Raw genomic sequence first — 18,158 nt, forward strand, 5'->3', positions numbered from 1 at the left:
CCGCCCCGCCCCGCCCCGCCCCGCCCCGCCCCGCCGCTCGCCCCTCCCCGCCGCTCGCCCCGCCCCGCCCCGCCCCTCCCCGCGTGCTGCTGGGCTCCGAGGCCCCGCGGCCCCAACGTCCTCAGCGGCGCTCTGCGGCGGGGCCCGCCGGGCGGGGGAGGACCTGAGCGGCTGGGGGCGGGAGGGCGCTTGGCGGTCCCAGGGCTGGTGCGGGCCGCCGCGGCGGGGGCCAGAGCGGCCAGGCCCGGGCGGCATGGCGGGCGCGGCGGGGGCCCCGCAGCAGCAGCAGCAGCAGCAGCAGCGCGTCGCGTGCCAGGTGTTCCCCGAGCGGCGGGCCCAGGGGGGGTCCGGGCAAGGGCTCCTCTCCAGCGTCTTCTCCAACGACCAGGGGTGCCAGCGGCTGCTCCTGAAGACGCTGGAGACAAGTAGGAGCGGGGCGGCGGCGGTGGGCCCCGGGTCGGGCCGGAGGGCGGGCGGGCGGGAGGCCTCCGCGCTCGCGCAGCCCGGGCAGCGAGGGGGCAGCGAGGGGGCAGCGAGGGGGCAGCGAGGGGGCAGCGGCGGTCGGGGCGGCCGGGGTCCGGGGGGCGGCTTCCGAGCAGCCGCGTTCTGCCAGCTGCTCTTGGCTGGGAGGCGTTATTTTATTTAAATTTCACTTAATTATTTAATTTTTTAAATTTATTTTTATTTTATTGATTGATTGATTGATTGATTGATTGTGAGGCGTTCTTAACCTTCCTACGCCTGCCGGGCTGCCGAGGGTAGAAACCTCGGAAACGGACTATAAAATCGTGTGTGCGCACCAGAATGCATTTTTCTGGGGAGAAAGTTCCTAACTCCGCCATAGTCTCGAAGAGGCCCGATCTCCAAAGGGTCCAGAACCTCTGCTGTGGGTTAAACAGGACCTCGACTCCCTGCTGCCCGGGTCGCCTGGGGGGCTCAGTGGTTGAGCCTTCAGGTCGAGTTCCTGGAGTCCTGGGCCATAATACATTTGGCTATATGATATAAACCAAAACATAGAAAAAGAAAAGGAATCAAAGTTGGGTGTTTTTTTTAAGTGTTGAAAGCAAAAAACAGGTGAGTAAAAAAAAAAAAAAAGTAGTGGGAGATGAGAAGGATAGGTATAGGTTACTGCTTTATTATCCTGCCCCCTCCTAAGAGTGTTAACAGTAAAATAATTATTAGTACTGAGTATTTTTTTAATGTATATCAGGTGTCAGGATATATGCTCACACTTTACATTCATAAAACCTACTTCTCACAACCCTAAGAGAGAAATTTTTATCCCCCAACCCTTCCCTCTTTGTGTGTGCAGATAGGGATGGAGGGGATCAGGAAGTTAAGCCAGTCTTCCACACCCGATAAGGGAAGGGATACGAATTTGAACCCATGTCTAACTGCAGCCCATGCTCTTTCCACTGAGTTCCACTTCAAACCTCTAAAAGGCACAGTCCTGGTCCTTACTCATCTTTGAATTTCCGCACACCAGAACCTAGGAGGCGTTCCATACACATTTCCACAGGGATACAATCTCATCATTCCCATAACCCCGCTCCTCCTTCCCACTCCCTTGATTCCCCAGTATGCAGGTAACCTCAAGAAGATTGGAAAATCTTTGGGTGCTTAACTTTTGAACTGTGATTGGCAGCTATGAAGTAACCTTGCTTTAGGACAAGTAGGTTTAAGACTCTTAAGGAGTTAACAAAACTCTAGTGCAATGTCCCTGAGACTAGAGAAGTTGTGCACCAGGTAGTTGTTTGTTTTTAATTTTACTTATTTAGTCATGAGAGACACAGAGCGAGGCAGAGATACAGGCAGAGGGAGAAGCAGGGTTCCTGCGGGGAGCCCGATGCAGGACTCAGTCCCAGGACCCTGGGATTGAGACCTGAGCTGAAGGCAGATGCTCAACCGCTGAGTCGCCCAGGTGCCCTGGCTATTTGTCTATTTTATTAACACCTTTTAATTGTTGGAAAAATCCTTTCTTGTTCTGTAACTTCTATTCTTTGGTCCTCGTTCTGCCTTTTAAAAAAATATTGATGGGATTTATTCCCACATGGCACTCCTTCAAATACTTGAAGCCATTGTGGTCCTAGTTAAGTTTTTTATTCTCCTTTCCAAATCCACAGCTCCTTTCTTCTTACTGATTGAAGGCCTGTACTGTTCTAGTTGCCTTCTCCCCATGGAAGAGCTTCAGTTGGCAGTTCCTGTTTAGAGCGTGGTACTTAGAAAGGTCTACTGTTAGCTTGTGGTCTGACCAGGAAAGATGCCAGTGGGGCTACTTAACTACCTTCTTCTAATCTGGGTACCGTGCTGCAGTTCGTTTCTACGGATGTGACCCCAAATTCCCGCATTATTTCGGTATATGCTTTAATACAGTGTTTTCGATCATGTAGCTAAAAATGGGCTTTAAAAATCATTTTTTATATTATTGAAGATGTTTAATAGTGCCCATCTTGATATTTGTATCAGTGTTTTATTTCATTAAAGACTTGTTTTTATGTTAACTTAAGCTGGTCTTTTCATATCCATTTTTAACAATTTTAAGATAGTATTACTTCATTAAGATTTGTGCGTTACTTTTTGATAATATACTGCTTTTTGGGTAATTTAATTGGTGCTATTTTTCTAACTAGCATATTTAATTGAATCAATATCTTTTTAGATCCTTATGTCAAACTTCTGCTTGATGCCATGAAGCACTCAGGTTGGTAAGTAATCATTTTTATACTGCTCGTCTCTGTTCTGGTTGCTAAAAACATGAAAACCCCAAACTGGAGCTACTTGCAGTTTTTCACTTTAGGCCACAAAGCCTTTTCCATATGGTAGGTGGTGATGGGCTATTCTTTCCAGGCAGGTGGTGTTCTCTTCCTACATCTTCTGCCCTAACTCTTAAGTCTCTGGCTCTACCATTACCTCCAGTGTTTAGTAAAGACCACATGTAAAGTCTTATAAATAATTACCGAACCTGGCTTTCCCGTTCTTCCAGCCTCAGCATTGTCCTTCATGGAGAAGAAATCTCAGCTTGTTAGGTAGGAGCCTTCCAGGTGTTGTTTAACTTTGAGATGATTAGAGGAGGTGACGTCTGAGGTCCACTTCTTAACCTCCTGGCCTGAAGGTAGCAACTCTAGCGTATTTCTAATGCGGTCTTAATCAGTGGACCAAATGCATTATGGGATCATGTCATGGAAGTTGATCGAGGACAGATTTTGCAGGGATGATTTCCTTATTTCACAGATGAGAAAACTTAGTCGTGAAGATTTCCCAAGGTTTCTTATGTGTTAGTGGTGGAGGGGGTGTTGATTATGTGGAGCTCCTGATTCCTCGCCCAGGGCTTTTCCCCCTGAACCACATGCACACTGATTTGGATGCTGTTTCTTTAATCCATTCTTGCCTTTTAGTGCTGTTAACAAAGAAAGACACTTTTCTTGTGAAGACTGTAATGGCAATGTCAGTGGAGGTTTTGATGCTTCGACATCTCAGGTAGGCATTTTTGCCAAGTTGTTCTCTTTCCCGATAATTGCTAACACCTTGGCATGTTGGCCATTCTTTTCGGCCACTAAAATGAATTAGTTACGGTTCTCACTCTTAAGTAGCTTATGTTCTCACAGGGGAGATAAGACAGTCATAAAGTTTGAGGCAGGTTAAACTATTGTAGGGGATGTGGTTACCATAATGGGACAGTGATGTGATTGCAAAATACCCACAGATTCAGCAAGTGCATGTAAAGCTTCTTCAGGGGCAAAGAAGATGAAGACTGTTGCCCGAAGAAGGGGTAGCATGAGCAAAGGTGGTGTGTTGGGAAAGGACAAGGCGTATTTGGGGAGTGGCACATTGTTTAGTGTAGCTGGGGGGCAGGAATGTGTGGGGAATATGGGGAAATAGAATTGGAAAGAAAGGTAAGCCATATGGTGGGAGGCTTTGAATACTGAACTAAAGAGTTTTACCTTTACCTGGTGAGAAGGGATATACGTTTACATATTTTTGATTAGGGGAATAAGTTTCTCATCTGGAAAATATGGGTAATGATTATATCTATCTTATAGTATGGTTATGAGAATTAAATGAGATACTTTGTGTAAGGTGGTTATCATAGTAAGCCTAGTTAAATGTTCAATAAATATTAGTTTTAAGTAATTGGAGGGTTTTGACAGCATCTTGGAGTTGGTAGAAGAATTAGGACCTGTGATGAGGGTGGATGAAGTTTTCATAAGTAACTCTTTCCATCTTGAACATATACCCCTGTTTAATGATACTTACTTGTTTCTTCCTGGGGAATTGTACATGTATTTTGGTTACTTATAGCTGCTTCACAGTAATCATGAGAAAAAGAAACATGGCATAAGAGCATAAGAGTGAAAGGGCTCGGTTTTGGAGTCTGGTAGAGTTGAGTTCAAATCTAGTTCCCCTGCTTATTAGCTGTGGAGCTTGGGCAAGTTATTTGCATTATTCTCAGTTTTCTCATTTGGAAGCTGATAATAATAATACGTATAGCTTTCAAAATGGGTCTAGGTGAATTCATTTCCCCCTTGGGGTTAAATAGAGTGGACATTTTGAACTTTTATCTTCTCAGCAGTGTTGAGCATAGTTGGGCACTCTCTCCTTTTATTTTCTTTCTTTTTTTTTTTTTTAAGATTTTTATTTATTTATGCATGAGACACACACACACACACACACACACACACACACACACACAGATAGGGAGGCAGAGACACAGGCAGAGGGAGAAGCAGGCTCCACGCAGGGAGCCCGATGCGGGACTTGATCCTGGGTCTCCAGGATCCCGCCCTGGGCTGAAGGCAGGTGCTAAACCGCTGAGCCACCCAGGGCTGCCCATCTCTTTTTATTTTCTTAAGTTATATTTGTATTATGAGGTGTCTCATTCATACAGAAGAGTAAGAAACCTGTATGTATGCTTTTGGTCATAGTAATAAAACAAATCCCTGTCTAACTGCCACCCAGATTTGAGAAATAGAACACTGCCAGGACTTCAGAAGATTGTGTGCCCCTCTTGGACTACATTTCCTCTCCCTTTCTTAGTCTGATTCTTGTGATAATCATTTCCCGCTTTTCTGAATGGTTTAACATCTCTGTATACAAACAACATGTTATTTAGTTGCCTTGCTTTGAAGTTTTATACATGGAATACTTTGAGCTCTATGTGATACTTTGTGGTTTTGTGAAATCATATGGTATATAGTCTTCTGTAACAATTATTTTGTTGAGTGTGGTGAGATTCTTCTATTTTGTTGTACAACACCTTTATGTAGTTGGACTGCTGTATACTATTCCACTGTATGCCTGTACTGCAGTTTACTGTATTTAATATTGTTTCTGACTGTTATTATGAACAATGCTGCTGTGAGTATTTTTCACCTTTTCTCCTGGTGCACATGTGCAAAAGTTACTCCTGAGTATATGTCTAGGAGCAGAATTGCTGGGTCATATAGTTTGCATACACTTGATTTCAGTGGTGATAATGCCAGACACTTTCTTCCTCTCGTTTCCAGTATACGACACTCTGCTGGTTACTCCTGTGCTAGCTCACCTTCCTGTGTCAGCTGTTAAATGTTGAAATCTCTTAATCCTTGTGTTAAATCCCCTTCCTTTTTTCCTCTATTCTCTGCCAAGGGGATCTCATTTATTTTCCTAGGTCGGAGCTCTCTTTTTTAGCTTCACATCTGTATATTCAAATGCTCACTTAATACCTACCTAATACCTAATTGTGAGGCCCCTGAGGCCTCACAAATTTGTCCAAGTTCAAACTGATGGTTTATATCATCCCTTGTCCCCACCCAACCTGGTGTTGTAGTTTTGCATATCTCAGTGAATGGTACCACTATCTATCCTATTACCCAAAGCAGAAATGTAGAGATCATCCTTGCACCTCTGATTCCCTTCCCATATTCCATATCCATCACCAACTTTTATCCAACTTACTACCTAAATATTTTTTGAGGTATCCTACTATCCCTGCTCAGATACCATTATCTCTTGCCTAGAACATCTCCTTAGTCTTGAGCTAGTCTCTCTCTACATCCAGTTTTGGTCATCTTCTGCTTATTTTTCCAACTATAGTCAAAAGGGTAAAAACAAACAAAAGGATTCCCCTGTTCCACTCTTCCCTTTCAGTGACTACCCACTATTCTCAGGATAAGGTGATTGGGCTCTAGCCAACCTCACCAGCCTTATTTCATGCCTGTCACTTACAGTTCTGTGCTACAGCAGTGCAGGCCTGTTTTCAGCGTCTCAGACATTCTATTCCTTCATGCCCCTTGCCTTTGCACAGGTTGCTTGGTCTGAAATGCTACCTTCCCCACCTCTCAAATTTAACTCGTTCTCATCGATGAGATCCCATTTTAAACATTCCTTCTGCAGAGATGCCTTTTCCAATCCTCTAGACCAGATCAGGCATTCTCATTGTATGCACTGATGACATCCTGGGTTTTTCTTCGTGACAACTGTCATTGCATGTCTTTAAACATTTTGGTAAATATTTGTTTAATTTCTAGTGCCATTAGAAGATTATACATTATTAAATTATAATTACAGATGATAAATTATAAATAGACTCTGCATCTACTAGTAGGTTGTAAGAAATATTAGTTGAAAGATGAATGTTGGATGAATGTATATAAAATATCTGGCACATACCCTGGTGTCTGGCACATAGTAAGTACACCACAAGTGGTAACTATTGTTATTAGGATCCCTCATGTCTTTATTATTCTTATAGGGTCCTGCTCAGTGTGCTGTTGGCTTTTTGCACTTCTTTCTGAAGGTCTTTCTGAGGATTTTCCCTGGCAATTCTAGTAGAATGAGACAGTGGTGGTCATTCATTGTTGATTCATTGCTCATTCAGAAACTTGATAAGAAGCAGTTTACATGTATTCTCATTTAATTCTCACAATTGTATGAGGTAGGTACTCTAATTATCTCCTTTTTATGGTTGAGGAAACCAAGGCACAGAGAAGTTAAGAAACTTGCCCAAGGTCACTGAGTTAGTAAGGAGTGGGGCTGGAGTTTGCATCTGCTTCATTCCAAAGCCCACTCCTAATATGATGCTGTGGAGTCCAGCAGCCCACTGAGGATGGCATTTAAGTGCTATTGTAGTTTAGAGAGAAGAGGGAGAAGTTGGTTACTGGGAAGGTTTGTTGGAGCATGTATGTTAGGACCAGGCCTTGATGGATGGATAGGTGTGGGGTTGGAGGAGAAGGTGGGTGGATGAGATAGAGAAGATGGGATTTACAAAATAGAGTAGATGTTAGAAATAATGGAACTTTTCTTATTTTGGTGCCTCCTAGATTGTTTTGTGCCAGAACAACATCCGTAATCAGGCCCATATGAACAGAGTGGTCACCCACGAGCTCGTTCATGCGTTCGATCACTGTCGTGCTCATGTCAACTGGTTCACTGATGTCAGACATTTGGCCTGCTCAGAGGTGAGTTTTATTGTAAAGGATACTTTTTTCTCCTGGAACACTCTTAAGTTTGAACATTTAATTGAAATATAATGCTTAAGACTCTCCCTTTGCCCCTCATCCCCCCCTCAAATATTCATGAGAGACAGAGAGAGAGGCAGAGACACAGGCAGAGGGAGAGGCAGCCTCCATGCAGGGAGCCCGATGCGGGATTCGATCTTGGGACTCCAAGATCACGCCCTGAGCGAAAGGCAGATGCTCAACCGCGGAGCCATGCAGGCGTCCCTATGATAACCATTTTTAACCATTTAACCAAATAAGCAATTTTCCTGTGGAGTAAACTATAAATGTAAAAACTAATGCTGGTTAACACTGGCTGGGGACTGTATGCCAAACACTGTTCCTTTTGTGGATTCTTACTGAGTCTTCTCAACAGTCCATCCAGGTAGATGCTATGATCTCATGTTCTACATGTTGAAAGGGAGACATTTATTGAGGTCCATGGTTAATAAGTGGCAGAGGCAGGATTACAACCAGGGTTCTTTTTTTTTTTTTTTTTAAGATTTTATTTATTTGAGGGAGAGAGAGAGAGAGACAGATAGTGACAGAAAGCACAAGTGAGGAGGAGAGGAAGAAGCAGGATCCCTATTGAGTGGGGAGCCCAATGAGGGACTCAATCCCAGGACCCCGGGATCATGACCTCAGTCAAAGGCAGACATTTAACTGACTGAGCCACCCAGGTGTCCCACAACCAGGGTTCTTAACCAGCCTGCTGTCTGCCTTCTGTAGGCAAAGCTCCTTGCTTGCTCTAGAGTAAAACATTTAGTCTCAAAAACATATAAAAAGTTTTTTATTGTTAAGCACTTTGGATTGCTCTCAGAAGTGCAGTATATTTATGCTCTTAGAGAGACATATGTATTTAATACTTGCATTTCATTAGTTGAAGAGTGCAGTGTGCTGAGAAGTAAAAAAAAAAAAAAACTAATATAAATTTAAGCTTATACTTTATAACTTGGGTTATTTTCTCTTTCCCTTGAAACTAATAAGCAGCCCCACTGCATTTAATTATAACTCATATTATTTGGAGAGTAGACTGAAACCTGAGTTTTTAAATAGATCTCTCTCGGGTGTTATGAGAATTAATGCCTGTTAGCTAGTTACAGTGTGTTAAGTGCCTTCCACTCCTCAGAGGAATGAGACCATGTTATTGTAGAAGTAACAGGAAGTGGGCCATTCTGTTTGCAGTATGTCAGCAAAAATGTGGCCAGTTTGGCAGTAGCATCTATGTAGGTAGTTCTAAGACTTTTTTTTCATCTATCGAAGCTAAAATTTACCTTAAAAATATAGTGAATTAGAAAATATATCCTAACTTCAGGCTGTCCTGCCTGACCAGTTTGGAATGTTCTTGTTCTTGGAATGTTCTTGGTTAAGTTTCAAGAACTTAATTTTTCATAGGAAAATTGAGGCCCTGGAGGAAAGCATGAATTTACAGAGGTTTAAGAAGGTTCCAGGAGAGTTTCAGTATTTTGGGCTAAGGGCAGGAGGTTCCTATTCTTAAAGTGTCTTGGATACTAATGTGTTTAATTTTAAGCTTACGTTGAAATTCAGTTTGTAGATCTTTGGAAGAATGCTTTCTTGCAGTCCTTTTGGTAATTTCTAGAAATGTTTGTATCTCATAGAGAACATGGACTTTTCCACTCTGAGGTCCAACTTTCTGATTTTTGGTTTCAAAAGAAATTAGTTCTTTCAATAAGGTTACAGTGTAAAGTTTTGAAGATTCCCTTTGATAAATGGTTGACCCTCTCCCGACCCACAGTTTATTTTGCATTGTCTAGCCCATGGATATCAGCTCTTTTTCTTAATGTAGTCTTATGTCAGAGTTTAAAACATCCTTTAAAAAAAGTCCTGTGGGGATCCCTGGGTGGCGCAGTGGTTTAGCGCCTGCCTTTGGCCTAGGGCGTGATCCTGGAGACCCAGGATCGAATCCCACGTCGGGCTCCCAGTGCATGGAGCCTGCTTCTCCCTCTGCCTGTGTCTCTGCCTCTCTCTCTCTCTCTCTGTGTGACTATCATAAATAAATAAAAATTAAAAAAAAAAAAAAAAAAAAAAGTCCTGTGGAGGGGATCCCTGGGTGGCTCAGCGGTTTAGCGCCTGCCTTTGGCCCAGGGCGTGATCCTGGAGTCCCGGGATCGAGTCCCACGTCAGGCTCCCGGCATGGAGCCTGCTTCTCCCTCCTCCTGTGTCTCTGCCTCTCTCTCTCTCTGTCTATGATAAATAAATAAATAAATCTTAAAAAAAAAAAAAAAAGTCCTGTGGATACTCTATTCTCAGAAAGGCATGTTAATTTTAAATTCTTTTACAGAGTTTTTAGAGCACAAGCACTTAATTTCTTTCTGTTTGCCTCTCTGTCTTTGTGATAGGTTCGAGCTGCTAACCTTAGTGGAGACTGCTCACTTGTAAATGAAATTTTCAGGTTGCATTTTGGATTGAAACGACATCATCAGGTAAAACTAACATATGAAATCACTTACCCTCCAGAGTGCTGTGAGTGGAAATAATGCATAAAGAGAAGTACATTTGGTATTTGAAATGTGAAAGAACTACTGTGGAAACAATTCAGAATATATACTGTTTATGCCAAACAGGTGGAATTTAGTTCTACTTTTTAATTACAGGCAAGCTGTGTGACTCAGTGAGAGACTTTAATAGTGAAAAGAACTATATGATCTTGTTCTTGGGATCCTTTTGAAAGCAGGTGGATGAAGAATGGACACAAAATCACAGCCTAACTTTGATCCCCGCAGTCCTGGACTTCTATTCTGCGACTCCCACAGTATTCCCGAGACAAAAAAGTAGTACTTTTCAGAACAGAGACTACCCTGCAGCACAGGTTATGGCTGCATACTAATGTGCCTTTAAAGGCTGTACGACATAATAGCAAAGCTTTGAATTAGCACAGACTTGACTATGATAAGTCTCTCCTCTTTTTCCCTTGGGTAGCAGCAGCAGAAAGTGAATAGAACAGGGGTGCCTGGGTGGCTCAGTTGGTTAAGTGTCTGCCTTTGGTTCAGGTCATGGTCCCAGGGCCCTGGGATCAAGCCCCGTGTCAGGCTTCCTGCTCAGTGAGGAGCCTACTTCTGCCTCTGCCGCTGCTCCCCTTGCTGTGCTTTCTCTCCCTCTCTGTCTCTGTCAAATAAATATATAAAATCTTAAAAAAAGGAAAATGAATAGAACTAGCAACAGGTTGGAAACTATGTGGAGGTAGTAGGGGCTCAGTTGAGGGAGAACAGTCTGAGAGAATGGAGTCCCTGCTTTTGTACAGCATGTACCCCAAAGATACAAACATCAGTTACCATAACTGATGGTAAAATATGGTAGACTCACATAGTTTTAGCAGAAACTTATATTACATTTGGAAAGAAGTAAGCCTGAACTGTGGTGCCTCCCAAACTTGTAGCTCCAGGAGACAACTTTTTACCATCTTTTTTTTTTTCCCCCTGGAAGGGAGAAACTTCCTCTTAGTGGCAATTGCTGTCATAATTCCTTATGGCTCATCCTCTCTTTCTTACTCTTTTATGCCTGGGGTTTATTTTTAAAATCAATGTTTAGTGTAATTTAGGTTGAGAAGCACTGATTTATATTCTAATAGTAGTGAGCATCTCCAGCTCAGGCGTGCTGCCCAGGGTGAAGTGAAGCAGGGAACACATGTAGAAAATGAATGAATGACGATTATTTCTCATGAAAAGGTTAGAAGTCCTTCTTTTTAACTTTAGTTTGGGGTTGTGAAGAAATAAGTGGATTTAAAGCTCTCTAAGAATTGAAATGATAAGACCTTCTGTTTCTTAACATATTTAGAATACTGAGAGATTCTAACCAATTACTATGTAACTAGATAATTTATTTTCTTAGGTAGACAATTTAATACCTATGCAAAGAACACTCAGGAAAAAAAAAGTTGTTTGATTTTTTTTCTCCTGAAAAATCAAAACACCCTCAGATTTTGTGTATATGTATGTGTAGCTTCCTAATGCCTCCATGGGACATGCAGGATAGGTTATCTAGTATTAGTCAGCTGGAAAGTAAAGGAAGAAAAAGGCATAGAAGTAAAGTATATTTTAAATCTATTTAAAGGGATCCCTGGGTGGCGCAGCGGTTTGGCGCCTGCCTTTGGCCCAGGGCGCGATCCTGGAGACCCGGGATCGAATCCCATATCAGGCTCCCGGTGCATGGAGCCTGCTTCTCCCTCTGCCTGTGTCTCTGCCTCTCTCTCTCTCTGTGACTATCATAAGTAAATAAATAAAAAAAAATTAAGAAAAAAAAAATAAATCTATTTAAATTTTATTAAAAATCCAACCAGAACCTTATTTGTAGAGTTTTGTGTGTTTGTTTGATTTTTGCAAATTGGGAGTTACTGTTTGTTGGACTGCCTACAACTTCAGAGAATGACATCTGGAGAAGATGAAAAAATGGAGGTCTTACTTATACCTAAATAATTTTAGATTGAGCTAAAAATATTCTATAATTTAAGAGTTATGTTTCTACTTCTACTTAGAATGACAGAAATTAATAAAATAATATGGAAGGGAATTAATTCTTTTTTTCCATTTATTTTTTAAAATTTAAATTTACATATTAATTAACATATAGTGTATTACTAGTTTCACAGGTAGAGCTCAGTGATTCATCAGTCTTATATAATACCCAGTGCTCATCACATCACATGCCCATCACCCAGTTACCCTATCCCCCTACCCCCTCCCCTCCAGCGACCCTCAGTTTATTTCCTATGATTAAGAGTCTCTTGTGGTTTGTCTCCCTCTCTGATTTCATCTTATTTTATTTTTCCTTCTCTTTCCCTGTGATCTCTTAAATTCCACAGATGAATGAGATCATATGGTAACTGTCTTTCTCTGATTAACTTATTTTGCTTAGCATAACACCCTCTAGTTCCATCCATGTCATTGCAAAATGGCAAGATTATATATATTTTTTTGATGGCTGAGTCGTATTCCATTGTATATAAATCCTACATCTTTATGCATTCACCTGTCTGTGGACATCTGGGTACTTTCCATAGTTTAGCTATTGTGGACATTGCTGCTATAAACATTGGGGTGCAGGTGCCCCTTCAGTGATCTGAAGACAGGGTGCAAAATACAAATTTTGGGGGTAAATACCTAGTAGTGCAATTGCTGGGTTGTAGGGTAGCTCTATTTTCAGCTTTTTGAGGAACCTCCATACTGTTTTCCAGATTGGCTGTACCAGCTTGCATTCCCACCAACAGTGGAAGGGGGTTCGAAAGGGATTTAATTCTGATTATGGGGCGGCCCGGGTGGCTCAGTGGTTTAGTGCCTGCCTTCAGCCCAGGGCCTGATCCTGGGGACCCAGGATCGAGTCCCATGTTGGGCTCCTTGCATGGAGCCGAGCCTGCTTCTCCCTCTGCCTCTCTCTCTCTCTCGCTCTCGCTCTCTCTGTCTCTCTCATGAATAAATAAAATCTTTAAAAAAAATTATGATTATGGTCAGACATTATATAAAATGTCATTATTTCGTGATGAAATTGCCACATAAAATTAAAGCCACATACTTTTCTTTTTCCTTAGACTTGTGTGCGAGACAGAGCCATTCTTTCTATCCTGGCTGTTAGGAATATCAGCAAAGAAGTAGCCCAAAAGGCTGTTGATGAAGTTTTTGAATCTTGTTTCAATGACCAGGAACCTTTTGGAAGGATCCCACATAACAAGACTTATGCAAGATATGCACATAGAGACTTTCAAAATCGTGATCGGTATTACTCAAATATATGAAGACAATGACATTTTATATTACGGAGCTTCTGTGATCATGAAGAAAATATGGTTCTTAAGTGGACAAACATATAAAATATAAATGATCAATTAAATAGAGGTAAAACACAGAAGATACTGATTCTAGCATACGATCAGAAAAAGTAACTGTGGTAAAAGGGAAACTGCCTTAAACTCCAAGGCAAAAATTGTAACTTTATAGTAAACCATTTGATAAATAAGGCAAATAAATTACATTTTTGTATTTTCTGTGTTATACTTGTGTTTTTTATTATTTGTGTGTTTTTTTAAGATTGTGAGTTGTTTTTGTTACATATTAAAATTTGGTTATGAAAACTGTGAAATGTGTCCTTATATGAAGTTGACTACTGTTGATATATGAAGGTGACTACTGTTGGTATTTACATTAAACGTAAAGAAAAATGTACTGATTTTATTATAGGATGTTTATCGAGATATTATGGTAAAAAATGCAAAGAATGAAAATTGGGAATGATTCATTCTATGATCAATGCCTCCCTTCTCCCTCTTCTTTCAACATATATGTGGGGACTATATACATGACTTAATTTTCTGAGGACAGTCCTGATTAGATTTTTCTTTTGTAAAGGCAGTGCATTAGATTTATAATGTAATTGAGGTTAATTTTTATGTATGTATAAGATTTTTCGTATAATCATTCTCAAATCTTTTGTCAGGCCCTGTGTCTGAGTTTTAGATTCAGAAAACACGTCATCTTATCTATTCCCCTTAACTGAGAGCTGCATCTTCCACCTGTCCCTGGCAAATGTCTCCTGGCCTATGTCCAGACTGAAAGACAGTGATGCCTGTGTATACATGTGGCATATTAAGGGTTTAAAGACAAGGAAGTTGGCAGGATTATTTCTTGGGAGTTAAAATTTGATTAAATTGTAAAGTGATACCCAAGCTTGATAACTTACTAAACATTAAAAACAAAGTTTGAGGATTCTGGGAAGACAGCAGAGTAGGAAACAACAGAAATCTGTCTCCCCACCTAGACAAAATTACACTGGCAGAGTCTTATATAAATACTCTGAAACTTGAGCCTGAAGGCTCCTAACTTGGAGGGAAAGGCTTAGGTGGGAAATTGTCAATTTTGGTCAGTTGCAGCTCTTAGCCTAGCACAGTAGCCCCATCTCGGAGCACTCTGCCCTGTGGCAGACGGCTGTATGTGTGTTCCTGGAGTAGCTTGTGCACAGACTGTGGAGCCAGCATAGGCAAAAAGCACCCTGTCTTCCATGTTTTTGGGACTTGCTCTGATTACTGCTTCTAAACATAGAGGTTCAAAGAGAGGTGGTGACATTGTTGTACCCCCCTTCCATTTTTGCAAACTACTTTGCATCCGGCTGAAGTGACTTTCAGGGTCTTTAAAGGGCTGGTGCCTTTTTTTGTTTTTGTTTTTGTTTTTTTGGTCCTTCATTTTCCTCTTTGGTATCAGACATTGAAAATTAGACCATTGAAAAACAATGGCAGGAGCGCCTGGGGGGCTCAGTCAGTTAAGCACCTGCCTTCAGCTCAGGTCATGATCCCAGGGAACTGGGATAGAGCCCTGAGCAGGGAGCCTGCTTTTCTCTGTCCCTCTGCCACTCCCCCTGCTTGAGCCTTGTTGTGCTCGCTCTCTCAAATAAATAAATAAATAAAATCTTAAAAACAAAAACAAACCCCGCCCAAAAGGAAAACAGGGGGAGTTAGGAAGTCATCAGGCATGTCTGGGGAAAGGCACAGGCTCAGAAAAATACAAGACCCGAGTTTACACCTCAGGCTGATCCCTTGACACAGAGACAGCCTGTACCAATTGAAAGCAAAACCAAAAACTAAAACCCAAAACAACAGCTAGCTCTGGGGAAGCAGAAGAATCTGATTTCCAGAGTTACCACATTATTAGATTCGAATGTCTAGTTTTCAACCCCCCAAATCACAAGGCATACAAAGGATACACAAGATATACACAAGAAAGTATGGCCCATTCCAAGGAGAAAATAAACTAACAGAAACTTGCCCTGGAAAAACCTGATGGTGGATTTAGCAGACAAAGAGTTTAAAACAACTGTCTTAAAGATGCTCAAAGAACTAAAGGCAAATGTGGAGAAAGTCAAGAAATGATGTACAAACAAAATGGAAATATCAATAAAGAGAAAAAACCAAAAAGACCTAGAAAGTACAATAACAAATGACAAAAATCCACTTGAGGGATTCAAAGGCAGATTTGGGCAGGCAGAAGAAAGAATCCGTAAACTTGAAGAAAAGGAAAATTATTGAGTCTAAGGAACCGAAAGAAAAAAGATTGAAGAAAATGGAACAGAGCATAAGATACATTCTGACAGATACAATCAAGTTGGCCAACATATGCATGGTGGAAGTCCCAGAAAGAGAAGAGAGAGAGGCAGAGAGAATATTTGAAGAAATAATGGTTTGTAACTCCACATTTTCTTTTCTATATAATATTAGATACTAATACATTAAAAAAGTTATTAGTTTTAGTTTGGGTCACACAATGAATAAATGTGTAATTCTGTGGCACCAACAACTGAAAAAGATAAAGACAGTTTTAAAGGAGTAGAACTTTTGTATGTTGTTGAAGTTAAACCGGTATAAATTCAAAATAGTGTTAAAACTTTATGATGCTAAATATAATCCCCATGGTAACTACAGCAAAATAGCTATATGATATACACAAAAGGACATGAAAAAAAGCATATTTTAATTAGAAAAATATGTAGCAAGACGCCTCAGGTAAATTTCCTCTTATCAGTAATTATTTTAGCAGATTGTATTTATTTATTTTAGAAATAGCATGAGTGGGGGGAGGGGCAGAGAGAGAATGGCAAGCAGACTCCATGCTGAGCATGGACCTCCAGGCGGGGCCCAATCCCATGACCCTGAGATTATGACCTGAACCGAAATCAAGAGTTGTATAGTCTGAGTCACCCAGGCGCCCCTCAGTTATTATTTTAAATGTAAGTGGATTAAACTCTCCAATCAAAAGATTGGCAAGATACTGGCAAAATGGATTTAAAAAAAAATAGCCCAACTATAAGATGTTTACAAAAGCCTCAGCTAGGATGCAAACACAAATAGATTAAAAGTGAAATGGTGGAAAAGGAATTCTATGCAAATAGTAACCAAAAGAGAGCAGGGTTGGATATACTAACAGACAAAATAGACTGTAAATCAAAAAAGTTTACAAGAGAGACACTCGGGTGGCTCAGTGGTTAAGCATCTGCCTTTGGTTCAGGTCATGATCCTGTAGTCCTGGGATCGAGTCCTATATCAGGCTCCCTCTAGCCTGCCTCTCCCTCTGCCTGTGTCCCTGCCTCTCCTTGTGTCTCTCATGAATAAATAAAAAATCATTAAAAAAAAGTTTACAAGAGACAAAGAAGGATATTGTATATTAATAAAAGCTTCAGTAGAGCAGGAAGATATAACATTTACATGTCTAATAACAGACCACCAAAATAGGTGAAACAAAAGAGACATAGTTAAGGGGAGAAATAGATAGTTCTACAATAATAGCTGGAAACTTCACTGCCACACTCTCAATAATGGATAGAACAGCCAGATAGAAGATCATCAAGTAAACAGAGGACTTGAACCACAAAATAAACCAACTGGATCTAACAGACATACACAGAACACTAACCAACAGCACGCACCTTCTTCTCAAGCGACGTGAGGTATTTTCCAAGGTAGACTCTATGTTAGGCCACAGACTAGTATATCAATATATTTTAAAAGATATAAAGTAGAATGAAAGGGATGAAAGTAGAAATCTATAGCAGAAGGACAATTGAAAATTTACAAATTTGTGAAAATTAAAGAACACGCACACAACCAATGGATCAAAGAAGAAGTCGCAGGGAAATTAGAAAATACTTAAGGCAAATGAAAACAAAACCACAAAATAACAAAAATTATTTTTATTTTATTTTATTTATTTATTCATGATAGTCACACAGAGAGAGACAGAGAGGCAGAGACACAGGCAGAGGGAGAAGCAGGCTCCATGCACCGGGAGCCCGATGTGGGATTCGATCCCGGGTCTCCAGGATCACGCCCCGGGCCAAAGGCAGGCGCCAAACCGCTGCGCCACCCAGGGATCCCAAAATAACAAAAATTATAGGGCACAGAATAAGCAGTGCTTATGTTTACAGCTATAAATATTTATGTTAAAAAACAAGAAAAATCTCAAATCGGCAACCTAGCTTTACAACATAAGGAACTAGATAAAGAAACTAGACCCAAAGTTAGCAGAAGGAAGGAAATAGTAAAATTAGATAAGAGACCAGTGAAATAGAGAATAGAAAAATAATAGAAAAAATTAATAAAACCAAAAGATCAACAAGATTGACAAACCTTCAGCTAGATGGACTGAGAAAATAAGAGAGACTTCAAATTACTAAAATCAGAAAGTGAGAATATTACTACCAAACTACAGGAATAAAAAAAGATTATGAGAGGACTGTGGACAAATGTACACACACATATTGGATCACTTAGGTGAAATGAACAAATTCCTAGAAATGCAACACCAAACCATAAATAATAGAAACATCTGATTAGACCTAAACTAGTAGGGAGATTGAATCTGTAACAAAAAATCTTCAGACAGGGGTCCCTGGGTGGCTCAGTCAGTTAAGGGTCTGCCTTTGGCTCAGGTCATGATCCTGGGATCCTGGGATGGAGCCCTGCCTGGGGCTCCCTGCTCAGCGGGGAGCCTGCTTCTCTCCTCCGCCCCCACCCCTGCTCCCTGAATCCCACCCCCCACTCATGCTTTCTCTCCTGTATGCTTTCTCTCTCAAATAAATAAATAAATAAATAAATAAATAAATAAATAAATACAATCTTTAAAAAAAATCTTCAAAGTAAAACCCTGGACCTGTTGACTTCACTAGTGAATTCCATTAAACATTTAAAGA

The 18,158-nt window shown here is 41.0% G+C and overlaps 1 protein-coding gene across 5 annotated transcripts; it reads left to right on the forward strand.

Annotated features, from left to right (window-relative positions):
• Nucleotides 1-123: 123 nt before the first annotated feature.
• ATP23 (ATP23 metallopeptidase and ATP synthase assembly factor homolog) lies at nt 124-13,465 on the forward strand. 5 transcript variants are annotated; one of them, XM_072843017.1, is made up of 6 exons: nt 124-425; nt 2,660-2,705; nt 3,396-3,477; nt 7,299-7,436; nt 9,836-9,919; nt 13,018-13,465. In XM_072843017.1, the coding sequence occupies exons 1-6, from the start codon at nt 254-256 to the stop codon at nt 13,219-13,221; spliced, it is 726 nt and encodes a 241-aa protein (XP_072699118.1). In that variant the 5' UTR covers nt 124-253; the 3' UTR covers nt 13,222-13,465. The 5 variants fall into 5 exon arrangements, with proteins under 5 accessions (XP_072699118.1, XP_072699120.1, XP_072699122.1 ...); XM_072843019.1 differs by having other exon boundaries at nt 298-316; XM_072843018.1 differs by lacking the exon at nt 124-425 and adding an exon at nt 719-2,355.
• The last annotated feature ends 4,693 nt before the right edge of the window (nt 13,466-18,158 follow it).

This window comes from Canis lupus, chromosome 11, assembly GCF_048164855.1.
Source record: "Canis lupus baileyi chromosome 11, mCanLup2.hap1, whole genome shotgun sequence".
Taxonomy (NCBI): domain Eukaryota; kingdom Metazoa; phylum Chordata; class Mammalia; order Carnivora; family Canidae; genus Canis; species Canis lupus.